Here is a 17,931-nt window from a genome sequence, read left to right as displayed (position 1 = left end):
GTAGTTTCATTAATGAATACTTAAATGGCACTGTCTTTGCAGTCTTTAGTTCCTCTATATTATGTCATTATTCTTTTGTTTGTGTCAAGGCCGTAAGTATTTAATCATAAATAAATCTGCTACTGTCAGTTTTCTTTTGAATAAACAGCAGTCTTCTTAGGAAAGACTATGAAAAGCCATCTTGCATTGGGCCAGCAAAATGGGCTCTGAGGGCCAACAGCAGAAAATTAATTTTCATATCATATCTGTTCTCCTAAGGGCAGGGGAAGCAAAAGTAACTTTTATTATTCACTAAGATTTTAAATTAATGCAAACCAGCTTCCTTTCTTGGAGGAAGACAATAGTTAAATTAGTTTTGCTGTAGAAGGTTAATATGAGAAATTAGGTTTGGCCGTCTGGTTTCCAGAACTGAAGATCTGAAGAGAGATGAAGTCCGACAAACAGTGCTGTAGGCAGACTGGAGAACTGAGTCCTGTGCAGCAAGGCTTGCTGGGAAACTCTAAAGCAGCATTGACATGGGGGTGGGCTAGGATGGGAGGCACATCTGGGTGTTTCTTACCCCTTAGAGTCTGAGGGCAGATAGGAGTCTCATTGACTGCAAAGAGACTTAAATGGAGACTGTTCACTGTGGGGCTGCACAGAACCTTAGGTCACCAGTTGATTCCAGAGCCCTCTAGAAGTGTGGTCACGTGGTAAGAGGCGAGGAAGCCTGTGGGCTTCTTTGCCTCTCTAGGAGTGCAAGCGAGCTCTTGTGCCTAACTGTCTCCTGAGGGTCTACAATCAGACTCGGGTGAAATCTCAGCATGTGTTTTAGAAGGACTCAGGAGAAGTGCACAGACATTCAGGCTAACAAAAGCTGAAAAAAAAAATGTCCACCAGAGCTGTATCAGAACACCATGAATCATTAGAAACACTGTCAGCCTGTATTTCCGGTTTGAAAAGCTATCTAGAATATGCTCTTCTGTCAGTGAAAACTTGCAGGTTGCTTCTTTGGGGAACACCAGTGTATCAAATTACATTGGCATTAAATTTATTTCTGGTGACCATACTGTTGAAAACAAAAATGAATGAAATTTATTTAAATGTTTTATTTGACCCAGTGTATGAAAAATATTATCACTTTAACATGTAATAAATATTTTTAAATGCCAAGATGGTTTACTTTTTTCATTCAAAATCTAGTATGCATTTTAAGTTAGTTCACATCTCAGTTCAGACCACTAAAATTTAGTGCAGTTTCTTTTTCTTTTTCTTTTTTTAATTTAGTGTGGGGGTGTGCACACTTGTTAATGTGTGCATGCCTGTGCACATGTACAGGTGAGAGGATAATGGGGGGGCGCATTGATTCTTCCCTTCTACCGTGTTGGTGTCTGTCTTATAAGATGATGTAGAGATGGATCTTCAGGTAATAAATAGTTGAAAGAATGTGTCAAGGTTTGTGTTTTAGTTTGACCTTTCATTTGATTAAGAATTACTGAAATAAAGGTTAAAAATGTGGAACTAAGGGATAGCAGAGACTTTAGGAAACTGTTGTGTAAGGAATATGTAATATGACTGAAAAGTTTTCAGGAGACTCAAGGAGGTAATATGTATATCCTTAGGGCTGAAGAGCTCATTCAGCAGGCAGAGTACTTGCTATGCAGCAGTGGGGACTCAAGTCTAGATCTCCAGGTGTCATGGTGGCCCACCTGCAACCCAGAGGAGGCTGCCTAGCTCAGCTAGCCAATTGTCACTCTCAGGGTTCTGTGGAGAGACCCTGCCTCAATATATAAGATGGAGAGCAATCAAAGACAGCCAACATCAGTTTTGACCTCCACATACATATGTGAATGCACGCACACACACAAATGCAAACATATATTCATATGTACCACATAATATACACACAAATAAAAACTCACATAAATAGTTTATACAAAGATGAGTGTGGTTTTTTTGGTTGTTTTTGATCAAACCAAATCATCTAAGAAGTGACCACTAGATGTGACCTCCTGTGGGTCATTGTTGGCCTTTGAGAAGACTTTTTTGAAATAGAAAGGAGATAATGAGAGGAGACAATTGGAAACAACAAATAGTCACCTCTGCAGGAGTGTCAGGGTCTTAAAACATTCATGTTTTGTTTATTTTGGTTTTTTTTTCCTTTTCTTTTGTAAAGATGTTTATACTGGATGGAAGCTGGATGTTTCCAGTAAAGGGAAAGGATTTGGGAATGGGGAAAGTATTTCATCTGTTGAAAAGAAAAGAAAAGAAAAATGTATAAAGAGATAATGGCAGCCTTTCCACATTTGAAAGGGTATGATATGAAAAAGAATGAGGCCCACTGGGCGTGTGGCCCTAAGCTACATCTACCATCGTGGTGGACACAAGGCTAACAAGGAGTATACTCAGCGTATGAAGGGCTCTCTAATACCCCCCCCCAAGGTACAGTAGCTTTAAGATGTGGTTAAATTTCTATTGTTGGAGATATTAGCACACCATAAGCTAGACTCCTGTTTCTCCACCATCTTGCCTCTTCAGCACACTTTAGGATCTAACAGTTTTCAACAGCCTTGAAAAGACTCAAAACAATGCCAGGCAAGTTATCAACAGTGAGAATTAAGGGGGCTCCCTCACAGTGACCTGGGAAGTCTGGCATGTACTGTGTTCTGTTGCCCTATGGCTCTTCTCCCACTGTGGAAGTACTTAGTGCTTGAAGCAACAGCTCTCTTCTGCTCAAGGGCCTCACTCTTGTGCGTGCCAATAAAAGTACAGTCTCTTTCTGCTGCTCATGGAGTCTGAACATTGTTCCAGTTGGAAGAAATCTGTAACCTGTCCTACCCCACATAGAGTTCCATCTGTTATTAAGCCAATTTGACAAACACCGTAAAGGCCAAAGCAACAGTAATCTGTTGCAGATAACAGAATCCAGCCTTCCCAGGATAAGCAGAGGGGGTTAATAGGGACACAAAGAAGTGTTTATAACCTCCTTGGAGAGCCAAGGGCTGATTAGTCTGTGCTCCTGGAACTACTGTATGCTCCCTCTGACGCTTTGAAGTCATCAAGAAAGAATGATTCCACTTCATGACAAGAAACCAGTAGAGAAGGAACTAGGGCTAGAAGTCAGGACAGAAAGTTTTCCAAGATGGTGCAAGCTCCTGGGTTTGCACTCCCAGCACCGGAAACACCCAGTAACAGTCAAGTCAAGAGGTCAGAGGCTTCTGCCACTGCCCTCACTAACTACATAGCTTCCCCACCCACTCTGCCTTCATCTCCACCATTGTTGCCACAGCTTCAGAAAACTCTGGAATCATAAAGTAGTGGTGTAAAGTGACTAAATAAATTAATTAATGGGAAAAAAAAAAGGCAGCCGAGTCCGGATCCACAAGAACCCCTTCCATGTCTGCAGAGCAAAATGATGTCTGCGTCTCTGGTTCTGCCTGGCGCAGTCCAGAGCCTCTTCGGATGGATCACCCCTGGTCTGTAGACTCTAAACCATGCCTGAACTCTAACCACAGAAGAAGGGGACATTGCCATTTGAATTCTTGCAATGGAAGGAAGAAGGCATGGAGCAAGTCATACCCCAGTGCTTCACATCTCTTTTCTGCCATTGCATCAACATTTTGGGAATCAGTAGCACCCCAGCCCCAGATGGGTGACTGGCATGGCCTTTCTAGGCATGTAAAGTGATCACATGGCACTGATGGAACTAAACACAAGAGCAGCTGCCTTGCTCTACGCTCTGCCGGCCAGTACGTATATCCGCATGTCTTCCACATGTCAAGCCTGGATTGATGTGCCACAGGTGGACTGTCTTTGCTCGGTGCATTCAACTCAGTTCTTACAAAGCAGCTTCCTGTCGAGAGACTAGTGAGACAGTGAAGCCACCTGCCCAGAAGCATGGCTAATCTCTTTCAAAGAGATCTGAAAGGCCTAAGCGTCCTGGCAAGTTTTCCCTTCTCCAGTGGAATTTTCTGTCCTCTTGGTGGTTTTAAAGAGATACTATTTTCAGGTTTTTATTTTTATTAATTACAGTTTATTCACTTTGTATCCCCCCTGTACCTCCCTCCCTCCTCCCCTTCCAACCCTACCCTCCTTCTTCCCCACCTGTGTCCCTCTCCCAGTCCACTGAAAAAGGAGGTCGTCCTCCCCTTCCATCTGACCCTAGCCTATCAGGTCTCATCAGGAGTGGCTGCATTGTTGTCTTCTGTGGCCTGGTAAGGCTGCTCCCCCCTCAGGGGGAGGTGATCAAAGAGCAGGCCAATCAGTTCATGTCAGATACAGTCTCTGTCCCCGTTACTATGGAGGCCACATGGATACTGAACTGCCATAGGCTACCTCTATGCAGGGGTTCCAGGCCATCTCCATGGGTGATCCTTGGCTGGAGTGTCAGTTTCAAAAAAGACCCCTGTGCCCAGACTTTTAGGATCTGTCACTGTCCTTGTGGAGCTCCTGTCCTCTCCAGGTCTTACTATCTCCCACTTCTTTCATAAGATTCCCTGCACTCTGCCCAAAGTTTGGCTATGAGTCCCAGGATCTGCCTCGATACCCTGCAGGGTAGAGCCTTTCAGAGGTCCTCTGTGGTAGGCTCCTGTCCTGTTCCCTGTTTTCTCCCTCCTCCAATGTCCATCTTCTTTGCCTTTCTGAATAGGGATTGAGCATCTTAGCCAGAGTCCTCCTTCCTGATTAGCTTCCTTAAGTGTAGAGATTTTAGTATGTTTATCCTATATTATATGTCTAGTATCCACTTATGAGTGAGTATATACCTTGTGTGTCTTTCTGCTTCTGGGATACCTCACTCAGGATGATCTTTGCCAGTTTCCACCATTTACCTGCAAATTTCATGATTTCCTTGTTTTTTATTGCTAAGTAATATTCCAGTGTGTAGATGTAACACAATTTCTGTATCCATTCCTCAACTGAGGGGCATCTGGGCTGTTTCCAGCTTCTGGCTATTACAAGTCATTTGCATGTGGATGTGCCCAACAGTGTTAGCTCACATTAGTAGAGTGAAGATATCATAGTGAGCCATCATATACTAACCAGAATAGTAGGAAGCAAAGCTCATGTCTTAATTACCTTGGTTTTTTTGTTGTTGTTTGTTTTGGTCTTTTTTTTATTTTGTCTTTTTTTCTTTTTTTCCAGAGCTGAGGACCGAACCCAGGGCCTTGTGCTTGCTAGGCAAGCGCTCTACCACTGAGCTAAATCGCCAACCCCTGGCTATTACAAATAAAGCTGCTACAAACATGGTTGAGCAGATGTCCTTGTTGTATACTTGAGCATCTTTTGGATATATGCCTAGCAGTGGTATAGCTGGATCTTGAGGAAGCGCTATTCCTAATTGTCTGAGAAAGCACCAGATTGATTTCCAAAGTGGTTGTATAAGTTTACATTCCCACCAGCAATGGAGGAGGGTTCCCCTTTCTCCACATCCTCTAGGCATGTGTTGTCACTTGAGTTATTCATCTTAGCCATTCTGATGGGTGTAAGGTGAAATCTAAGGGGATTTGCATTTCCCTGATGACTAAGGATGTTGAACATTTCTTTAAATGCTTTTCTGTCATTCGATATTCCTCTATTAAGAATTCTCTGTTTAGCTCTGTACCACATTTTTCAATTGGATTATTTGATTTGTTGCTGTTAACTTCTTGAGTTCTTTATATATACTGGATAGTAGCCCTCTGTCAGTTATAGGGTTAGTGAAGATTCTTTCCCAGTCTGTAGGCAGTCGTTTGATGACAATGTCCTTTGCTTTACAGAAGCTTTTCAGTTTCATGAGGTCCCATTTATTGTTGCTCTTAGAGCCTGTCCTGTTGTCTCCTATGCCGATGAGGTCAAGGGTCTTCCCCACTTTTTCTTCTAACCAATTTAATGTGTCTGGTTTTATGTTGAGGTCTTTGATCCTTGGACTTTAGTTTTGTGCTGGGTGATAAGTATGGATCTATTTGCATTTTTCTACATTTAGACATCCAGTTAGACCAGCACCATTTGTTGAAGATGCTATCTTTTTTCCATTGTATGGTATTGGCATCTTTGTCAAAAATCAGGTGTCCATAAGTGTGTGGGTTTATTTCTGGGTTCAGTTCCATTGATCTACCATTCTGTTTCTGTGCCAGTACCATGCAGTTTTTATTACTGTTGCTCTATAATACAGCTTGAGATCAGGGATGGAGATACCTCCAGATTATTGTAGAGGATTTTTTTTTTTAGCAATTCTGGGTTTCTTATTATTACATATGAAGTTGAGAATTTTTCTTTCAAGGTCTGTAAAGAATTGTGTTGGTAATTTGATGGGAGTTGCATTGAATCTGTAGATTGCTTTTGGTAAGATGGCCATTTTTACTATGTTAATCCTGCCAAGCCATTAGCATGAGAGGTCCTTCCATCTTCTGATATCTTCTTCAAATTCTTTCTTCAGAGACTTGAAATTTTTTTCATATAAGTCTTTGACTTGCTTGGTTAGGTTCACACCAAGGTACTTTATGTCTTTTGTGGTTATTGTGAAGGGTGTTGTTTTCCTAATTTGTTTCTCAGCCCTTTTGTCTTTTGTATACAGGAGGGCTACTGATTTTTTTGAGTTAATTTTGTATCCAGCCACTTTGCTGAAGGTTTTTATCAGCTGTAGGAGTTCCCTGGTAGAATTTTTGGGGTACTCAGGTATACTATCATATCATCTGCAAAACGTGATACTTAGACTTCTTCCTTTCCAATTTGTATCCCCTTGATCTCCTTCAACTGTCTTATTGCTCTAGCAAGGACATCCAGAACTATATTGAAGAGATAGGGAAAGAGTGGGCAGCCCTGCCTTATCCCTGATTTCAGTGGGATTGCTTTAAGTTTCTCTCCGTTTAGTTTGATCTTGGCTATAGGCTTGCTGTATATTGCCTTTACTATGTTTAGGTATGTGCCTTGTATCCCTGATCTCTCCAATACTTTAAACATGAATGGATGTTGGATTTTGTCAAATGCTTTTTCAGCATCTAAGGAGATTATCATGTGTTTTTTTTTTCTTTCAGTTTGTTAATATGGTGGATCACATTAATGGATATCCATATATTGAACCATCCCTGCATACCTGGGATGAAGCCTACTTGGTCATAGTGGATATCTTTGATGTGATCTTGTATTGGTTTGCAAGTATTTTGTTGAGTATTTTTGCATCAGTGTTCATAGGGGAGATTGGCCTGAAATTCTCTTTCTTTGTTGAGTCTTTGCGAGGTTTAGGTACCAAGGTGACTGTGGCTTCATAGAATGAATTTGGTAGTGTTCCTTCTGTTTCTATTTTGTGGAATAGTTTGAAGAGAACTGGAGTTAGTTCTTCTTTGAAGGTCTGGTGGAATTCTGTGCTAAAACCATCTGGTCTTGGGCTTTTTTGGATGGGAGACTTTTGATGACCACTTCTATTTCCTTAGGGGATATAGGACTGTTTAATTGATTTACCTGGTCTTGATTCAGCTTTGGTAAGTGGAATCGATCAAGAAAATTGTCCATTTCATTTTGATTTTCAAATTTTGTGGCATATAGACTTTTGAAGTAAGTCCTAATGATTGTTTGGATTTCCTCAGAGTCTGTTCTTATGTCCCCCTTTTCATTTTTTATTTTGTTAATTTGGATTGTGTCTCTCTGCCTTTTAGTTAGTTTGGCTAAGGGTTTGTCTGTCTTGTTGATTTTCTCAAAGAACTAGCTCTTGGTTTCATTGATTCTTTGAATTGTTTTATTTATTTCTAATTTATTGATTTCAGCCCTGAGTTTGATTATTTCCAGCCATCTACTCCTTTTTGGTGTGTCTGCTGCTTTTTTTCTAGGGCTTTTAGGTGAGCCATTAAGTTGCTTGAATGAGGTGTCTTGAATTTCTTCTTGAAGGCACTTAGTGCTATGAACTTTCCTCTTAGCACTGCCTTCATTGTGTCCCATAAGTTTGGGTATGTTGTGTCTTCATTTTCATTGAATTTTAGGAAGACTTTAATTTCTTTATTTCTTCCCTGACCCAGCTTTCATTTAGTAGCTAGTTGTTCAGTTTCCGTGTGTGTGTAGGCTTTTTGCTATTTCTATTGTTGAAATAGCTTTAGTTCATGGTGCTCAGATAGGATACAAGGGATTATTTCAATTTTCTTGTATCTATCTATTGAGGCTTGCTTTGTGACCAACTATATGGTCTATTTTGGAGAAAGTTCCATGAGGTGCTGAGAAGGTAAATTCTTTTATGTTTGGGTGTAAAGTTCTACAGATGTCTGTTAGGTCCATTTGATTCATGACCTCTGTTAGAGACATTGTTTCTTTGTTTAATTTCTGTTTTGTTGACCTGTCCTTTGTTGAGAGTGGGGTGTTGGTCTCCCACTATTAATGTGTGGGGATCTATGTGTGGTTTAAGTTTTATTAATGTTTCTCTTACAAATGTGGGCGCCTTTGTATTTGGGGCATAGATGTTCAGGATTGTGATGTCTTCCTGGTGGAACTTTTCCCTTGATGAGTATGAAGTATCCTTCCCCATCTCTTTTATTAATTTTGGTTGAAAGTTTATTTTATCAGATATTAGAATAGCTATTCCTGCTTGCTTTTTGGGTCCATTTGCCTGGAAAACCATCTTCCAGCCCTTTACCCTCAGATAATGTCTATCTTTGTGACTTAGGTGTGTTTCTTGTATGCAACAGATTTTTGGGTCTTATTTATGCATCCATTCTGTTAGTCTGTGTCTTTTTATTGGAAAATTGAGTCCATTGATGTTGAGGGAGATTAATGACCAGTGGCTGTTAGATCCTTTGATTTTGATGTTGGTTGTCGTAGTAAGTGTGTGTGCTTGGTTACTTTTTGTTTTACTGTATTGAGGTTAATTATTTCCTGTGTTTTCTTGAAAGTAGTTAGTTTTCTTGGGTTGTATTTTTCCTTCTAATGTCTTCTGTAACGCTGGATTTGTGTGTAGGTATTGTTGAAATTTGTTTTTGTCGTTGAATATCTTGTTTTCTCTGTCTATGAGGACTGAGAGTTTTGCTGGGTATAGTAGCCTGGGCTGACATCTGTGTTCTCTTAAGGTCTGCATGATATCCATCCAGGCCCTTCTTTCTGGCTTTCATAGTCTCTGTTGAGAAGTTAGGTATGATTCTGATGGGTTTGCCATTATATGTTACTTGGCCTTTTCCCCTTTTAGTATTTTTTCTTTGTTCTGTATACGTACTGTTTTGATTATTATGATTATTATGTGGCAGGAGGATTTTCTTTTCTGGTCTAGTTTATTGGGTGTTCTGTAGGCCTCTTGTATTTTTATAGGCCTCTCCTTTAAGTTGGGGAAATTTTCTTCAATGATTTTGTTGAAAATATTTTCTGGGCCTTGAAGGAGGGAATCTTCTTTTTCCTCTATTCCTATTATTCTTAGGTTTTGTCTTTTCATGTTGTCTTGGATTTCTTGGATGGTCTGTGTCAGGAATTTTTTAGATTTAACATTTTTTTTGACAGATACATTAATTTATTCCATTGTATCTTCCACATCTGAGATTCTTTCTTCCATCTCTTGTAGCCTATTGGTTATGCTAACCTCTGTAGTTCCTGCTTTCTTCCTTAAATTCTTTCTCTCCACAATTTCCTCCATTTGTGTTTTCTTTAATTTTTCCAATTCTATCTTCAGATCTTGAATTGTTTTGTTGATTTCCTTCACCTGTCTGACTGTATTTTCCTTCAATTCCTTCAGCTGTTTTTTTTTTGAACAATCCTCTGTTTCTTTTATTTCTTTCAGTGATTTAAGTATTTCCTCTCTAAAGGCCACAAACTGTTTGGCTGCAACTTCCTATATTTCTTTATGGATGGCCATAATCTGTTTGACTTTATCTTCTTCTAGTTTTTTACACATTTTATTTTTTCCTCTATTATCCTCTTCATAAGCATAGATGTTAGATCGTCTTCTTGAATTTCAATTATGCTGGGGTGTCCAGGGCTGCTTGCCCCTGGATAACTGGGTTCTGGAGATGCCATATTGCTCTGTCTTTTGTTGGTTGAGCTTTTACGCTGGCCTCTACCCATTGGGCTATCTTAGGTGTTGGGTGTTAGTTTCTGGTGGTTCCTGTGGTGGAGAGAATCCCCTTGACAGGAAGATGATTTTTTTTCCTGAAGGAGGCCTCCTCAGCTTTTTGGGTATGGTCACTGGCTGGTGTTTTTCAGGAATTGCCACAGCTCACCTCCGGTGTACAGACCTGAGTGGTAACTGTGGTCAAGAGGCCTCTCCTCTCACCTGGAGAAGTCCTGGAGACAGCTGCCCTGTTTCTGGGTTTCTTGCTGTAAATTTAGTGAGCTGCTTGCTATAACCTGGGTGCCCCGTGGTTTGGTCAGTTTAATTAGGGATAACTGGTTGCCCCTTGGAGCAGTATCTGGGGGTTGATCTTGGGGATCCCAGGCTTCTGTAGGTCTGAGGTTGGGACTCTGTGCCCCAGTACCCAAGTGGTAGTCAGTGGCACGTGAGCCCTGCTAGAGTCAGGAGCTTGTGGATAGCCAGAAACTTTTCCAAAGCTAGGTGTCCTGAGGTAAAGCCAGATATTTCCCCCACTGTGGCATTTTCTCCCAACAAGAAGGCCCAGTCTGTGGTGTTTTGAGTGGTTCGTAGAGCACGCAGGCGCTGGCGAGTGGTGGCTCCAAGCTGGTGACTGGGCAGGAACCTGAGACCTTTTCCTGGGAACTTTCCCGTGTATGCTGGTGTGTGATGGGGGGGGGGGGGGGTCGGCTCAGTGCTCTAACTTGTTTCCCTCCCTGTGAGGTTTTCTCCCAACAGGGAAACCCAGTCTCTGGTGCCCTGGGCGCACAGTTCTGTCTGTGAAGGAGAGTCAGCGCACAGCAGGTCTCTGTGCTCACAGCTGGAGCCCTGCTCAGGGCTGGGGGCATATGCCTGATGGTGCCCTGGACCTTTTCCAGGGATAGACTGGGTGACCTGAGGTCAGTCCCATTTCCTTCCTTCCTTCCCTGTGGGTTTTTCTTGGCACTGGGACTCTCAGTCTCTGGTGTTTTTGTGCCCACCATTCAGCCTGGGAAGGTGATGAGGACAGGCAGGCATGTGGCTCTGGTCTGGCAACCGAGTGCCTGCACGACCCAGGATCTCTTCCGGGTTCTGGCTGGGTGACCTGAGAGTGGACCTGACTGATTCCCACACCGTGGAGTTTCCTCTCACCTGGGAAACATTATCGTTGTTGTTTTAGGGCACAAAGTTCAGTCTCTTGATCGCTGTACCAACATTGCTGTCCTGCTCCTCAGACACAGTGTCCTCCTGGTGCCGCCATCTTGGATCCCCCCTATTTTCAGGTTTTTAAAGTAAAATATTTAAGTTAAAAAAAGTAGTGTGTTGGAATGTTACCAGTATTATAAAATTTTAAAGTCTAGAAGATATCCATGCAGTATTTTATCTCTTTCTGTAACATTCCATGTCTGGGTAGATCTCTATTGATGTGGAAAGATGTCTAAGATCTTGAGTGTGAATAGAAAAACAATCACAGTAAATAAAAATAAGAACAGTCAACTGGGTGTGGAGGCATGCCTCTAATCCCAGCGCTAAAGAAGGCAGAGACAGGCAGATTGATGTGAATTTGAGGCCAGCCTGGTCTACAAAAAAAGCGAGTCCAGGACAGCCAAAGCTAAAAAAAAAAAAAAAAAAAAAAAAATCACAGAATGATGGATAACCCAAGCATTTTTGTCTGAGACTCCAAGGAAACCAAACTTAGCTGAAGGGAATGTCATCGACACTCTCAGTCTTTGAAGTGACCTCAGAACTCTCTACCATTTCTGTGTTCTCCACACATGCTTCTACCTTCTCAACACATCTCCACCATCCACAGGGCACCTCCTCACATCTGCAGCTGCCTTGCCTACATGCCAGAGAGGTCTGAGCACCGGAATGCTACATCACTGCCACCTGTAGCTCTCCTGGCTAGTTTTATGTCAGCTTGACACAAGCTAGAGTCATTAGGGAAAAGAGACTCTCAATTGAGAAAATGCCTCCATAAGATTGTCTGTAGGCAAGTCTGGTAGTGCAATTTTTAAATTAGTGATTGAGGTGGGAGGGCCCATCCCTGGGTGGGTGATCTTGGAGTGTATAATAAAGCAGGCTAAGCAAGCCAATAAGCAGCATTTCTCCATGGCCTCTGTATCAGTTCTTGCCTTGAGTTCCCTGTGTGATAGATTATAAACTACAAGATTAAATAAACCCTCTACTCCTCAAATTGCTTTTGGTCATTGTGTTTGTCACAGGATTAGGAACACCAACTGATACAGAAATTGGTACCAGGAGTGGGGCATTGATATAATATAATGACCATGTTTCAGGGAGGTTTGTGGAAAGACTGGACACCATGGGGAAGCCATTGCATGTTCAGCGTTTAATGAGCCTGTGTAGAAACTTAAAAGATAATGCTGAGGGGTGCAGATGATGGAGACCTGGCTGTGAAATTTCAGAGGGACGTTTAAGAGTTGCTTAAACACCATAGGGGCCATTTGATATTTTGTGCTAGAAGTCTATGGTATGCAGTTAACTGGAGCTTAAGAGTCAGCTGTAATTAACAAGAGACAAGCACCACTGAAGTAAAACCTTTGCTTTATGAGCACAATTGATTCTGATTAGCTGGAGCAGAGAAATTAGTAGTAATTAAGAAGAGACCTGAGGCATCTAGGATTGACCTTTCCTCAAGGTCAGCACACAGAAGCTGTGGTCCAGAGGTCAGGACTGCAGCTCATGCTGACAGCTGAACTTGGTAATGTTTGAGAATTTCTCAGCTGGTACTGCTTTTGAAGGCATGAAAGTGTAACATGAAATTAATAAATCAACCCTGCTAGTTCCCAAAGCAATTGACACAGAGACTATGATTTATTTTAGAAGCTTTAAAGCACTAGAGCTGGGCAGATATCAAACCTCTAAGCTGTTTAGCCATGTCTCAGCTACATACCCCACGTTAATTGCCAATAAGTCATCCTGTCTGGGCTGGATCTGCTCCATCAGGCCATATCCTCTTTCTCTATCTTCTTCCTTCCATCCTCTCCTCCTGCTGCTACATCTTCTGCTTCTCTCCCCCCTTCTGCCTCATGGTCTCAGACCCAAAGCCCAGAAACCTAAGCCCTACCTACCTCTCTTCTGCCCATACCTAGTTGTCAGCTTTATTAGCCATTCAAGGATAACTGGGGAGAGTTACAGAGCATCACTTGGTGTTCTTGAGAATGTGCTCATCTGGGGTGTAACCAGATCTTAGGGGGCAGTAATTAACAGTTAAATAAAAAGCAGCATCAGACCAACCCCCAACACAGGAGGGTCATGGAGAGCTGCTGAAGCTTGGTGCTGAGAGAGGCCATTCTTTTTAAGTATGTCTCAATCTGGACTGGATAAGCACCTTGGTGCAGCTGAGAGTAGACTGTCTGTCTGATTCCAAATTCCCAGAGGAGGTGCTTCCCTGGATCTCCAGGCATGTAGCTCCCTGTAAAGACCCCTTCAGGGAAGGTACTGCCCTGACTCTCCAGTCCTCCTGCCATCTACCCTGTCATAATCTGTCAGGTTAAAAAGCAAGTCTTGACCAAATGCTATTAAAGATTGCTTTTTAAATTTTTTTTCAAAGACATTAAGAATATGGTTTATTTGAGCCAAATATGAATGACCATGGCCCCAGAACAAGGATTTAAGTTACCTGAACGACATGTTCTCCCTTCTTATTATTATTTCCTTTCATTTCCCAATAATTGGATTTAGTTTTCTTTCACTTTCGCTTGAGGTCGGGTGAAGATGCTGCTGATTGAAATCATTCCAATCAGAGGGAACATTGCTGCTGCCTTCCGAGGTGATGAGCCCCTCCCTTTCAGAGGTGCCTGTCCCACCTTTTTCTGTGTGCCCTCAGAGGAAGAATGGGCACACCTCAGGAATGCACTTCTCAGTGTGTATTCCTTTGCACAATCCATATGTCACTTCAAACAAGCAAGTACTGTTTCCAAACTAGATGCTATTACTCCTTAAGTGGGGAATTTGGTTCTTTGTGTCTCTAGTTTTGTTGTCAGTCTTGAGCCCTTTTTATGGTTATTAATGGCTTTAAATTTTTTAGATTCATTTTTTATATTGTGTGTGTTTTGCCTGAATATATGTCTATGCACCGTTTGTGTGTTTCCTTCCCTCCTGCAGAGGTCAAAAGGGCACTGGGTCTTCTGAAGTGACAAGTGGTTGCAAGCCACCATGTGGTACTGGGAATAGAACCCAGGTTCTCTGCAAGAGTACCAAGCACTCTTAGCCACCGAGCCATTTCTCTGTCCCCCATGGCTGTTTAAATTAGAAATCAAGTGAATCAAGAATACTTCTGGATAGTAACAGTGATGGCAGTAGACCCTTAGACCCCACCACTGCTAGGCTTCCAAAGCATTCTAGTCAGAGCTTTTCTTGCTCAGTCAGTACTGCCTTTCATATCAATGAACTGGTGATTTTTTAAATACTCACTGGATCTTTAGCTATAAATCGTTCATTACTATAACAAAATACTATTGGCTGGGTGACTTTATAAAAGAAGTGTGGTTTATTTTGGTTCATAGTTTCAATTAAAGTATGAGGGGCCACATGGTGATACTTTTCTTTCTGGAAGAGTCCTAATCTAATTCTAACCACTTCCCAAAGGTTCTGCCTCTACATGCTGTAGTCAGAATGCCTCCACCTTTTCAATACAGTGAGGGTTAAATTTCAAGGGACACTCAGTTCACATCCAAATCATAAAAAGATCCTTTTGACTTATATTTATGGGTGATGTGGTCGTGGTTGAGGGGTGTGTTGGGATTTGGACTCCTGAGTAACATCCAATCAGGTCATGATGTAGGCTTGCTGGGCACCTGGGCCTTTACTGTGCCTGTGTCCTCCTGATGCTCTTAAGCAGACAGGCCGCCCTTGGGCTATGGTGGGCCTGTAGTCTCCTCTGATTCACAGCATTGGTCCCCTTTCCTTTTGCACAGCACAGCACCTCAGCCTCCAGGCCCACTGATGGATCCGCTGACCAAGGGGTCCTGTGGGAGTCAGCTGGCACAGACCCTCCTCTGGAAAGCAAAGTCGTCTCTCTCCTTCGGCATCCAGCCCCTTCAGACTTGGCCCACAAAAGACCCTGAACTAGAGTCCCAGGTCAACCTGTAAGTAAGTAAAAGAAGTGTCTTGCCATGGCCCTTGCTCATCTTCTCTCACATGGGGGCAAGGGTGAGGGAGCTTGGGAGAACGTTCTGCTTCTGAATGTCTTACTCACGTATCTGGCAATATTCATGGGGCATCTGCTCTAGCCAAGCCTTGTACCAGACATGATGAGCAGAATGATATAGTTCCTTCCTTAGGGGACTTACAGCTCATAGGCAGATAGTCACTTGCATGTGTTGCTGCAACGGAGAGTTCTAACAAGCTAAGAGTAGTGCTATGAAGTGGGTTATCTCGGTTCAGTAACTGTTTAGGAGTGTTTCTGTGTGCCGCCAGCATCCTTGTGGAAAAGGGAGGATGTCTTCTTTACCCTTCATTATCAAATTGTATGTGGAAAGAAATAACTTCAACACAGAAGAAATCCTAATGCTAACTGTAAAATCACTAAGACGGTCAGTGACATTGAGGTATAATGATGTGACTGGCTGCAAGACAGAGGAAAAGCTTGCTCTATCCAACACATACTTAACCAGATTTGCTGCACTTTGGGGAAGTCATAACAGTGGAAGGACATGGATCAGAATCATCCAAGGAAGCCTAAGGAACAACTTAGGCCTAAGATCCACCCCAGGGACTCTGTGGATCTGGAGAAGATGGAAGGGACATTACTTCCTGCAAGGAACTCACAGCATATCCAAGGAACTAGAGGAGCTAGCTAGAGCAGAAGCATCGGGGAGTGAGTGTTGGGGGTTCGGGAAGGATAAGCTCAACCTTGTGGGAGGAGCTGGGTCAGGCAGGAGATAGGTACCAAGGCTACTTTGAACATTGGCAAATGGCACAGAAAAGGCTCACATCCAGGAAGGTGTGTTCCAGCATTGTTGACAAGTAATAAATCAGCTATTGTCAGCCTGGCCTGTGCATGACAGTACCTATTGAGACTCTACAGAATCTCTACTGCTCCTCCAAAGTTCTGATATCGAGAATTGGTCATAAGCACCAGTGATTCTCATCTGTGACCAACATTGAGTCAATTGTAGCCACCCAAGCTGGCAGCCTTGGGGCCCTATTGGCTAATGTAAGGGATGGGGCCTATAGAAGGTAGGGGGTTAGCTGTTACTGGGTGGACCACATTGCTAATAGGGTGGCTGAATCCCTTGGGAGGGATCAATTTAAGCCCCTGGGCCCCAGTGGAGCCTCTTGAGTTGAGACTCTTCACTGGCAATTCCTCATGGCTACATAGGAATAGGTAGATTAGGCCAAGGACTATAGTAGGGACAGGCTAGACTCAAATGTGATTCCACCTGGAGTCCTTTGGAAAGCAAGCTAGAAAGATGTTTCTTCATGAACCACCACCTATTTTTATGAATAGGTTTATGAATGTGGGATTCTCATTCATAAACTCATTCATTCTGCAAATACCGGTTACTTGTGTACAGGCACTTGCATGAACATCCTATTTAGTCATCACAAAAAACAAACAAACAAACAAACAAAAAAAAAAAAAAAAAAAAAAACAGACAGTTACCTGTTGTTAACTGTGCTTTACACACAAGGAAGTGGAGGACTGGGGGAGGGGGCAAGAGACTGTAGTTGTAACAGTGGGGATTTGATCCTTTGTTTGTCCAGTCACTGCCTACCAGTTAACATTGGTGCATCAGAGAAAATTGTTTGTGGGATATCAGTATCCCCAGCACACTTTGGCAAATATCAAGTACTGTCAGTGGTGGATACCAGTGGAGTCAGCCAGGACAGTTCTGGGTATTTCTGAGGTACTACAGAGGTCTATTCTGAACCAGCAAAGGCTTCTGGTGAAACTGTGTGCATTTCCTTTGTTGTGACTAGCCTTGAACTGGGCATTAGAGTATAAAGGTAGAGTTGGGCTTACTGGTTACTTGGGTGTTTAGTGACTTCTCAGTGGGATAAGCAGCTGAAATCTGGGGGACTTCTCCAGGTAGGTGTGGAAAGAGAGACCTTTCCAGGTAGAGGAGACCATGTGTGCAAAGGTGAGCATCATTAAGCCATCCCAACTAGAAGGACATCATGAGCAGTATGGTTTGGCTAATGGTGGAGTGATGAGCAGTGATGAGCCTGGATAAGTTGACAGAAGCTAAGACATTGAGAGGGAACCATTGGCCTGGATGCTGTAGATGGGGCAGCAACTATTCAGACTATTCCAGACACTGGGAAGATAATGGTTGCAGTGGTCAGCTAGGATTCATAAGATAGGTCTGTTGGCAGGGCAGGAATGATGGGATTGAGCTCAAAGGGGTTGGAGGAAGGTTAGGATGGACCTGGATATACAAGGGAGGCAAGGAAATGAGCCTCAGAGTTCTGACTCTGGCATCCGGGTAGATTTTGGTCTTGTCTCCAATAAGAGAGGCTGAGATATGACAACACAAAGCCTAAGAGTGAGGCAGACTGAGAGCATGAGGTTATTATGCTATCAGGGTAGAAGGTGTTACCGTTGCATATACAGGCATAGGGCCTACATAGGAAAGCCTTGGGGGATGTGAAATGGATCTTGAAAAGCAGCAGGAGCCTCCCTTTTCCATCTTCAGTAGATTTAAACGGGTAGATGTGTGGAGGGGCATTCTAGGGGACCAGGTCAGCACAGGCAGGGCTCAGATAGCACAGTCCTGGAGTATTTGAGGCATGATATGTTCTGGCTAGCTTAGTAGTCAGAAAGAGACAGGGAGTCTGGAAAGTGAGTAGGGATTTACTGGGTGATGGAGACTGAGTTGTAGGAGTACTGTGAGGCTCTGACTGGGTCTTGAGTGTGTGCGAGAATTAGTCACATCTCCAGTGTGTTCAATGAGAAAGCCTGAAGGCTGGTAAAAGATGGACTTAAGGTG

At 42.8% G+C, this 17,931-nt stretch overlaps 1 protein-coding gene across 5 annotated transcripts in view; it reads left to right on the top strand.

Annotated features, from left to right (window-relative positions):
- The window catches only part of Garnl3 (GTPase activating Rap/RanGAP domain like 3), a 139,854-nt gene that overhangs the window by 6,693 nt on the left and 115,230 nt on the right, over window positions 1-17,931 (top strand). For 4 of the 5 annotated variants that reach the window (XM_060389961.1, XM_060389960.1, XM_060389963.1 and 1 more), the window contains one exon: window positions 14,914-15,084. In XM_060389961.1, coding sequence (XP_060245944.1) covers window positions 14,942-15,084 — 143 coding nt within the window. In that variant the 5' untranslated portion in view covers window positions 14,914-14,941. Of the gene's footprint in view, window positions 1-14,913; window positions 15,089-17,931 lie in introns of those variants that run through there. The other variant, XM_060389966.1, reaches the window with a different exon arrangement.

This window comes from Meriones unguiculatus, chromosome 8, assembly GCF_030254825.1.
Source record: "Meriones unguiculatus strain TT.TT164.6M chromosome 8, Bangor_MerUng_6.1, whole genome shotgun sequence".
Classification (NCBI taxonomy): Eukaryota; Metazoa; Chordata; class Mammalia; order Rodentia; family Muridae; genus Meriones; species Meriones unguiculatus.
Note: the sequence above shows the minus strand (reverse complement) of the source record. Positions and strands in the feature narration are given on the sequence as shown.